The 10,000-nt window shown below is 39.7% G+C and overlaps 1 protein-coding gene across 3 annotated transcripts in view; it reads right to left on the minus strand.

Moving 5' to 3' along the window:
* Positions 1 to 6,026: 6,026 nt before the first annotated feature.
* LOC123500032 (galanin receptor type 2-like) overlaps positions 6,027 to 10,000 on the minus strand; it is a 120,792-nt gene continuing 116,818 nt past the window's right edge. For 2 of the 3 annotated variants that reach the window (XM_045248646.1, XM_045248645.1), the window contains exons 9-10: positions 8,353 to 8,424; positions 6,027 to 7,505 (exon numbers count right to left, since the gene is read on the minus strand). In XM_045248646.1, the coding sequence (XP_045104581.1) occupies positions 7,408 to 7,505; positions 8,353 to 8,424 (170 nt within the window). In that variant the 3' untranslated portion in view covers positions 6,027 to 7,407. The remainder of the gene's footprint in view (positions 7,506 to 8,352; positions 8,425 to 10,000) is intronic. The other variant, XM_045248647.1, reaches the window with a different exon arrangement.

Consider the following 10,000-nt stretch of genomic DNA (forward strand, 5'->3'; position numbering starts at 1 on the left):
TGACGAGACAGCCAGATGTTACCCATTATTTCCGATCTTCGGATAGGCCTGATCAGACCAGGCACACACCACACACCGGGACAACAAGGTCACAACTCCTCGATTTACATCCCGTACCTACTCACTGCTAGGTGAACAGGGGCTACACGTGAAAGGAGACACACCGAAATATCTCCACCCGGCCGGGGAATCGAACCCCGGTCCTCTGGCTTGTGAAGCCAGCGCTCTAACCACTGAGCTACCGGGCGGTGTGTGTGTGTGTGTGTGTGTGTGTGTGTGTGTGTGTGTGTGTGTGTGTGTCGCATTCCTTTTCCTCGTCAAGATTTAGGGGAGGAAGAATAAAAAAATGATTGATCAAAGTTTATTTTTATACACCGATATATTTTCATTTCCTCTCCAGACACACACACACACACACACACACACACACACACACACACACACACACACACACACACACACACACACACACACACACACACACACACACACACACACCGAACACTTTAGAGTACAAAGAGGATAGATACATGATTGATATACCTGAAAGTGACGGTGACGGTGATGGTGACTCAATGCGTGGTGACGATGGAGATGACAGCCCAGGCGAGGTATAACAACATAGCGGCTGCCAATAACACCACAATGAAGGATTAATATGGGTATTATGGTGCGTGGCGTGCGTTTGTGGTGCCTTGAGTGGCGGGGATAATTGATGCGCCAACTGGGTATGGTGTGGCGATGAGGTGAATAAGAGTGATGAGGGAAGGTATAAGGAGATGAAAAAGATGAGTGATGTGCTATCTGAGATGATGTGGTGATGAGTAACGGTGATGAAGGGGTGATGAGTAAGTTATAAGATACTATAATGGGTTCTTCTTGTTTTCTCTCTCTCTCTCTCTCTCTCTCTCTCTGTTTGTTGCTGATTTACATTTTTTCTCTTTCTCTCTCTCTCTCTCTCTCTCTCTCTCTCTCTCTCTCTCTCTCTCGTGCCTTGTTTATACGCATTTCCTTTCCTTCCTCCTTCTTCCTTGTTTCTTCTCTTTCTCTTGTGCCTTATTTATACCAATTTCATTTCTACTTCTCTTCCTTGTTTCTCATTTCAGTTTCTCTTCGTCTTTTTTCATTCATCTACTCATCTTCCAGGGAGGTGAAGGGAGTGGTGATGTATGAGGCGACGTATGATAATGAGGTGAAAGGCGAGGGTGGTGTGGGGAAGCGTTGAGATGTGACGGTAGATCAAGAAATGGTAAGATATTGATAGATGAAAACAATGATGGAGGGAAAATAGGAAGATGTAATATATATTTTTTTTTTGTTGATTTTTTTTTTTTTTTTTTTTACTTACATGAACAATATCACGAGACTTTGCGAGAGGAAACTGAAGCAACGGTTCTGGAAAAAAAGAAGAGAAATGAACAAATCGAGATCTTAATAAAGTAAATGTACACATACAAGTGGTTTACATAATGGCACGGGTAATTGTGTTCGAGTTAATCCAGAGTTTAATGAGCATATAATTATTACCGAACAGATTAAGTGTGGTCTCATCAATACTCGGAAAACAGTAAGTACATAATACCCATAATAACTAAGGGATGAACGTCCTCGATATCTTTAACAACCAATTTTTTTTTATTTTTTCTTTCATTTCCACGCCGATAATTTCACATTTGTGACTTTCCATGAAAAAAAAGAAAAAGAAAACGAGAGAGAGAGAGAGAGAAAAAAAAAACAGGTTAATAAACTCTAAAACTTTCAATATTTTACATTTCGTCCACATATAAATGGACGAGAGCGATGAACAGCTACCATTTTTTTTTTCTGTGTATGAACATTTTCATCAACATTTTATCGTGATATTTTAATCAGTGTCTTTTTCCCTTTTTTTTTTTTTATTTGTGTTGGGATGGCGGTGGTGTGGGTGGTGAGAGATGGCGTGGCGGTGGGCTGAATATGGAATAGGTTCACTGGTTCGTGGGAGTATCAAAAATAACTTAGACATTAATTCTTTTCTGAATAATAACGATTTCCCATCAAAACTGCTGAGCGAGTCGTTTTGTAAACAAACTGAGTGACAGCGAGAAGTGACAACAACCGAGGTTGAACGTTTATTTAGATTTGATTCACATCACGAATGGAGAGAATTTTGAAATAAAACTTGTGCAACGGTCGCTTCCCGAGGCATTGCCGGTGGATGACATTCTAATTGATACGCAACGGTTGTCGCGGTAGCCGCAATATCTCACACAAACAGCTAGACAACAAACAGCGTGAACTAGATAGAGTGAGGGGAGAAGGTAACAAAGAGAAACACGGAACAACATTTTGAGGAACACGTACATCTTTCTCGTAAAACTCGCCATGTAAAAGATTCTCGAGCTGACAATGATTTCTGTTCTCAAACACTTTGCTCTTCCATATTTATTTTCAAAAGTCAGAGTGATGAATAGTGGAGGGAGGACTGCCACGTGACAGCTTTTAGTAGCATCCCTTATCTACTCATGTTCTTATGAGCATTTTCCCCACCGATAATGAAAATCCTTACAAGACTATATATAGTCTGATAAAAGTCCGGAAAGCAAGTGCTACGCATATAGGCTTGACCGCTTCATGCAATTTCCTTTATTTTCTTATGTTCGCATGGGTTGTTCTCCCTTGTAAAACTCTCACTAGCATCACAAAAATATCTTTGAAGATTAATAAAATCTACTGCAGTGAATGGAAAGTTACCAAGACAAGACAAAACGTTTGAGAACACGGGTCTGACTAGAATGTTGGCGAGCCACGAGGAACAGTGACAGCGGCTGACGTCCAAGTCTTGCCGATGGTTCAAGGTGTTGAGGTTATTCTTAGCACCTGTCATTCCTCACCCCTGAAGTGGGAGAGAGGGGGGCCAGCGAGGATCATGACTGAGTAACTGGGGAAAACGTGAGGAAGAAGAACAAAGGGAGGAATGATGAGGGTATTGTGAAGTAAGGAATAGATGGAATAGTGAAGAAAGAGCTGAGAGAAAGTGGGGAACTACGATGGTGAGGGAGGAGCTAGGATGGTGGAGGGACGAACTGAAATAGGAAGGAAGCGTATAGACGTCTAGGATGGTGCGAAAAAAAAGAAAGAAAAGGTGAAGGTAAACGAGGTGTTAGGTAGAAAGAGAAGAAAAGGTGAGGAAAATGAGAAAGAGGTATTGAGTTGATGTGTTTAAAAATGTGTTTGCAATGCATGGAAGCAGCTCGCTACACCTCGAGTTACCAATGACCTCTCACACATGCCTTAATGCCTTGAATAGCTTAAATCTGTCACAAGAGACGCAGGATTCGAGCTTCTGTGTAGAAAATAATTTTCTCTTTTTGACAGTTTCTCGAATGCTTTTCTTCCTTCACGACAACCAATACCAAACGTCTTAAGTTACAATACATACAGTGAATGCCGTGAAGAAACATGAATTGAAACGAATACAGACATTTTGAATAGCCACAGTCAAACATGTGAAACGAGGCAACTAGCAGAATCTACAGCTGGGAAATATATAAATATATCTCTTTGTACACTCCTCGCTTCTCACTGAATGGAGTAATTTCCTCGCCGCTATACAACAACTTATGGCCTGTCTCCTTAATGCCTCTATAAATATGTACATAATAGCATTAGGAAAGGAAAAATCAGGAGTATCATCATCTTAATATCAGTCTTGGACATATATCACCACACATGTAAAAAATAGATATTAGCAGAATTCATGTTTGTAAATAAAGAGAACAAGTTTTCCAGGAAGGTCTTATGGTGTATCTTACACAACACTGGTCACGTAAGACATGTATAGGACACCAACGCTGCCTCCCAGTCCTAGTTAGCCTCACAGTCCTATTACCTCAATCAAGTTGCTGTATAATGAAACACTTTAGACTCTTAAACATGATTATTTTCAAAGGCCACCGAGATGATTGTTTCAGTTTTCATGCGTGTTTTTTCCATTGATGATGTAAGAATCTTGTTAGACCATCACTTGAACCCTGGAAACACCCTTGAAAACCATGATAATTTTCAGTGGAGTTTATCAATAGATGGGGGAATGTTATGCACTTATCTTCACAACGGCTTCCAATTGATCTTTTTTTTTTCTTCTCTGTTTAAGCACGTGGCGCATTATTTATTCTCTTTTCCAGAGTTTTATAGCAATTTTCTTTCAGTTCTTTAGTTCATCACTAGTTTTCGACAGTCAGAATGCACGCCTTCACAACGGCTACCAAATGATGTTCTTTTTATCTTTTCTTTACTCTTTTTGTTTTAGAGTGTGCTATGTTTATCGACTATCATCTTTTCTCCTTTGCCATAGTCTGTTCACTATTTTCTTCACCATTAGTATATATTTTTTCCACATCCCACAATGTTTGATAATGAATTGTTCTTTGTGTTCTGTCCTCTCACCTTGTCGTGCACTTGCCTCCTTCCCCCCTGTACTGCATTACTTCCCCTCAACGATCAATGCCTCAGATCACACGGAGATCTTGCTGAGAGGAACACTACTCATGTTATATACAAATGTTACTGCTATTCAAAACCTTATAATCTTCTGTATATAAAATAAATACAATATCTTTATTCCATCACAAGCAAATAGCCAAGATAAATGTACGAGTAGACCACACTCACCTATATACACCGGAACAGGTACTCTTGTGCGATAAATTAAGACAATACATGATATTTAATTGGTATATGATAGTTCGGCAATCCATAGAGAACATGACATTATTGTACACTAAAAGCGAGTATTAAATCAAAACAGACACGTACGAACACTAACTATACATGATACAGAATACAGTGGTGGTCAGTATATCTACATAAATGTTTCTAACTTGAGTGTGTATGACAGTGTGTGTTAATTAATTAAGTACATGAGTGAAGTGAGATAATAAAAAGGTAATTTTTTCTCCCCCTATTGATACTTAAAAGTTTTGTCTCTCTGTACACGGTTTTCCTTCATAATAATGTCAAAAAAGTAACGGGTTAGTTAAATATAGTTTCCTTTCTTCTCTTACAACTACATATTCATTTGTTCACGTGTATTTCAACACAATAACGGAGAAAAACAGGTAAGGTTATTACTTATTTTGTTTCTCTCTCTTGAAACTAACTTGGTGATTGTGTACCTATGTATTTGAGAGAGAGAAAAAGTAACCGGATGACTAATTAAACGTTAAAAAAAAAAAATCTATCAAACCTACATTTCCATTCAATACTGACCAGCAATACTCCACAACACCACAATATGAAGGTCATATGGCACCGTCTTCATTACGATAGGAAACAGCTACCTTTCTGTGACCAAGATGGGAAGGCTGCGCTACATCTTAATTAATGTACAGGTAATAACGGTGCACCTTCCACGTTGCCACTGGAATGAAATGTGCGAGGCTTGCCACTTAGGTAAGTTTAGCACGCATGAGATTCGTGTGTCATTGAACGAGTGAAGAACTGTAACCATGATTGTGAATGCTGTAAAAAGGAGTGAATATGGAAGACTAGCAGAGAGAGAGAGAGAGAGAGAGAGAGAGAGAGAGAGAGAGAGAGAGAGAGAGAGAGAGAGAGAGAGAGAGAGAGAGAGAGAGGGAGGGAGGGAGGGAGGGAGGGAGGGAGGGAGGGAGAGAGAGAGAGAGAGTCGTGATTAACTTCTCATGAGCTCAATTCAGGAGTAGAAGATATATTCATGTCTCTATTATCTCTCTGATCTCTATATAGTTTATTATAATTATGGTAGCTATTGTAGTATCGCAGTAATATCCACAATAAAGCTGCAATTTGGCCGTGCAGTAAGGCGGCGGAAGAGCAGGATGATGATGGTAGTGGTGTTGGTGGTGGTGGGTTTCGAAAAAAATAGTACACATCTTTTAAAAGCAACCTTAATCGTAGTATATATATATATATATATATATATATATATATATATATATATATATATATATATATATATATATATATATATATATATGTTTCAAGCAGGTATATACATCACACACACACACACACACACACACACACACACACACACACACACACACACACACACACACACACACACACATACACACACACACGGGTAACTATTATGTAGTCATAAATTTCTCAATATTCAAACACTAATGATATGTATCTTTACAGAGAGATTCTTAAAGTTTACGGTAACAACCACGAAACTTCAATCCGGAAGTTGTGCGAGAGGCGGAAGAGCACGGTCTAGTTATAGCTACACCGTGGGGAAGAGGAGGAAGAGGAGGAAGTGATGGTGGTGATGTAGTGGTGTGCTGGTGAGTCTAGGCACATCATAATCAGCCGCGCCTCAATTGACATCACTACAGTGTATGTCAGGAAGGACGAAAAAGACACTCTTAGGAACAGTCGCCTCTTTCTTTACGAGGCGCTTTGGGAATGTGTCTGTGTGTCTGTGTGTCTGGGAGTCTGTTTGTCCTTGTGTCTGCGTGTCTTCCTTGACCTTTATGGGGAAACTACCCTCTCTTTGCCCCCTCGTAACACCAGGCCTTGCTGCGATAAAGGTGTTCTCTATTAAGGCTAAATCTCCTCCCGCCTAGCAATTTGAGCCTTTTAATGGGGGGTTACGCGGAGCAGGCTTCTGATAAAAGCGTGTCCTCCGCTCAGGATGTCTTTAAGGCGAGGCTGAAAGGAGTTGTTAGTGTGGCCGTGGCTTCAGCTTCACATTAACACTCAAAACGTAGCTTTCCGTCCCTCACAACTCACCAGCGTCAATGGGAAGGTGCTGTGACTCATACAAGAGTTCACTTTGTTACGGTACACAACGGGCCTACTCTTATCACAGCGAGGGTGAAAATCCATCGCACATAACAGGAAGGTATTGCAGGACACAGCCACTCACTTCCGTAGCATCTTTCTTGTGTTTTATTCACGTAAACATCAATGGGGTGTGTTAGTGTTCAATCGTACCAACTCCCTTTACTTGTTTATCTCCACACTGGCACCAGACTCAACCCTCAACACGTAATAGTCACAGTTACTGTCTGGACAATATCACACAACACACCACCACCACCTGAGCGAAGAGGAAAAGTTAGTACAACCGGAAAAGAGAAAACGAAATACACACACACACACACACACACACACACACACACACACACACGTATTTAAGAAAAATGAACGCATTATCTTGCCAAAAAATCTTCTCATGACGCTTCACTATCATAGCTTTACATTTTTAGGACACACAGCTGAACTTCCCTTCCTTTTCCTTTACTCCTTATCCTCGTCTCCTCATCACCTCGTCACCCATTCGCATCACGCTTTTCACCAACCTCTGTCAGAATCGCGTCACACGGATATCTAGCGCGAATGGGTCTCAAGGGATGTTGGACTGGGATAGGCGCGCTTTTAGTTCTCTTCCCCGCCTGGCCTCGTGTTGGTGGTGATGCTTGGAGTGTGGCCGTTCAGGTCCAGGAAGGAAGTGTTGGCCAGATCATATCCAACACCTGCGGCAGAGAAGGGCTGTAAGGCTGTGCAGCGAAGTGAAGGATAAGTCAAGTGAATGGAAGCGTTGCAAGGAGGAATAATAAAGATTGTGTGTAGAGAGAGAGAGAGAGAGAGAGAGAGAGAGAGAGAGAGAGAGAGAGAGAGAGAGAGAGAGAGAGAGAGAGAGAGAGAGAGAGAGAATTACATTCATATTATTTTATTTCTTTCAGTTTTAGACTCAGAGAGAGAGAGAGAGAGAGAGAGAGAGAGAGAGAGAGAGAGAGAGAGAGAGAGAGAGAGAGAGATCATTATATATTAAAAAAAAAAAAAAAAAATCTGCTCTCGCTCACTCGTTGACCTGTACAAACAGTAATAAGTACTAACATTCTTTTAATGTAACCTAAGTGGTGAGAAAAAGTTCCATGCATAAAAAAACGGAAGAAAAAAAAAAAATTCAGTATAAAAGATTATATATAAAAAACATGAGGTGACTTGCAGTATTTTGGTAAAAGAAAAGTGTAAAAAGAAACTGGTATTGGACATTAGTTGAAGGTGGAAAGAAAAGGAAAAGAAAAGCTAAATATAAAAGCTAATTATGAGTTAAGTGGCTAAAAGATAAACCAACTTACTCAACATCCCTCCTCATTCCCAAACAATAAGAACGAAAAGAAAAATCGATAAACTGGAAGACTGAAGCAGAGAGAGAGAGAGAGAGAGAGAGAGAGAGAGAGAGAGAGAGAGAGAGAGAGAGAGAGAGAGAGAAAATAGGTAGGAAAGAAAACAGAAAAAGAAAACGAGATTCAGTTAATGGGTCACTAAAAAAAAAAAAGAAAAGTTGAAGGGGAGCTAGCCAATATGTTAGCTTACCATTTTCGAGATACAGGGGCTCTGAGGGGGGCGCCACCATGAGGACTCCGGGTGTGTTGTCAACCTCGTGGTCTAGTAATGGGCAGAATAAACAAAGAGTGAGCGGGGTGGCATACAGTGAGTTGGTTAGGTTAGGTTTTTAGGTTCGTTATGTACGTGGACTGGTAAGCATGAAGGAGAGGGACAGAGTGTGAATGAGTAAGGTAACGTTTTAGTAAATTGATTGTTTATTTTTTTCAGTTCGTAAAAGTAGATGGATTGGTAGGGAGGGATGCAGGGATCAGGGATATGAAGGAGGGAAAGTGAGAGGGAGTGAATGAGTGATTAAGGTAACGTGGCATTTTAGCAAGTAGGTTAATTGGTTTATTAGTTTTTCGGTTTGTTGTGAACGTGGAGTAGTAGGAAAGAAGGAACGGCTTGAGTGAGTACGGTACATATTTTAGCAAGTCCCATATTATTTCCAGTTAACTATGTCTCTAATTAATGTGACAGGGGCTCAAGCTAATCTGGTTAATGCCTAAAAGATCTGGAAAAAAATAGTCACAGAAAAAGAGCCCCAATGAAGAAAAGATGGAAAAACGATCCCCTATAAAATGACCCATTGACAAAAAAAAAAAAAAAAAAAAAAAAAAAAAAAGAAGGAAAAAAAGCCAGTGAAAAAAAAAGATCGAGCCCCTAAACAAACAAACACTAAAAAGATTAATTGACATAAGCTAATGAAAAAAGACACACTGAAATAAACAACAACAATAAAGATGAAGGTCTAATGCAGAGGTTCTCAACTTTTTCAGTGTTACCCATCCATAGAAATTAGGCGACGAAGTTAAGGGTTATTCAGAGCACAGTTTAAGAGTCACTGGTCTTAAAGATATGGAGGAGGAAGGAGAAGAAAGATAGTGAATGGATGGATGATATCGATTAGTAGACAGAAGAGAGAGAAAGAGAAGGAAAACGAAGAAAAGAAAAATAAGTGAGAAAGAATAAGAAATGTATGTGTGTGAAAGAGTAAGTTAATGAAGAAGTGAGTGAGTAAGAGTTGTTTAATTGAGTTCAAGGAAAGTCAGAGCAAACACAACACTGGGAGAACTTAAGTGCAGTCCGAAAGTCATTTAGAAGTGCCTCCTTTAATCAAAAAGAGTTTTAGTAGAAAAAAAATCGAACATGCAATCAATGAGAGGAAATTCCGAGTGTAAGATGGCCCTAGTTATCTGAAATGAAAGGACGGCGAGAGGAAATGAAACGTTCCTCTGAGGTCTGTTAAAGCTTAATGAGGAAGGAAAAAAGTCAGCCGATAAGGAGACACGAAAAATGAAATAAAAAGAAAACTAAAAGAATCTTCGCTTTCTTAGACATTTTCCTTTTAAGTTTTGGAGAGAAAACACAGAAAATAGTAACAAGAAGAGGACATAGATTAAACCGAAATAAAAAAAAAAAAAATGGATTAAGTAAAAGAAGAGGGAGAAAAAGATGAAAGAGAAGGAAATAAGCACTCAGGAAAATTGATACTTCAAAAATAAAATCTGCGGAAATGATGATTAAAAGATAAAGGGGAAAAATAAAACTGAGAAAATGTTTATACCAGGCCAGTATTATTGAAGAGTTTCCACAGACACCGGAGAGGAAGAGAAAGAGGATGAGGAGGAGGAGA

This window comes from Portunus trituberculatus, chromosome 50 (genome assembly GCF_017591435.1).
Source record: "Portunus trituberculatus isolate SZX2019 chromosome 50, ASM1759143v1, whole genome shotgun sequence".
Classification (NCBI taxonomy): Eukaryota; Metazoa; Arthropoda; class Malacostraca; order Decapoda; family Portunidae; genus Portunus; species Portunus trituberculatus.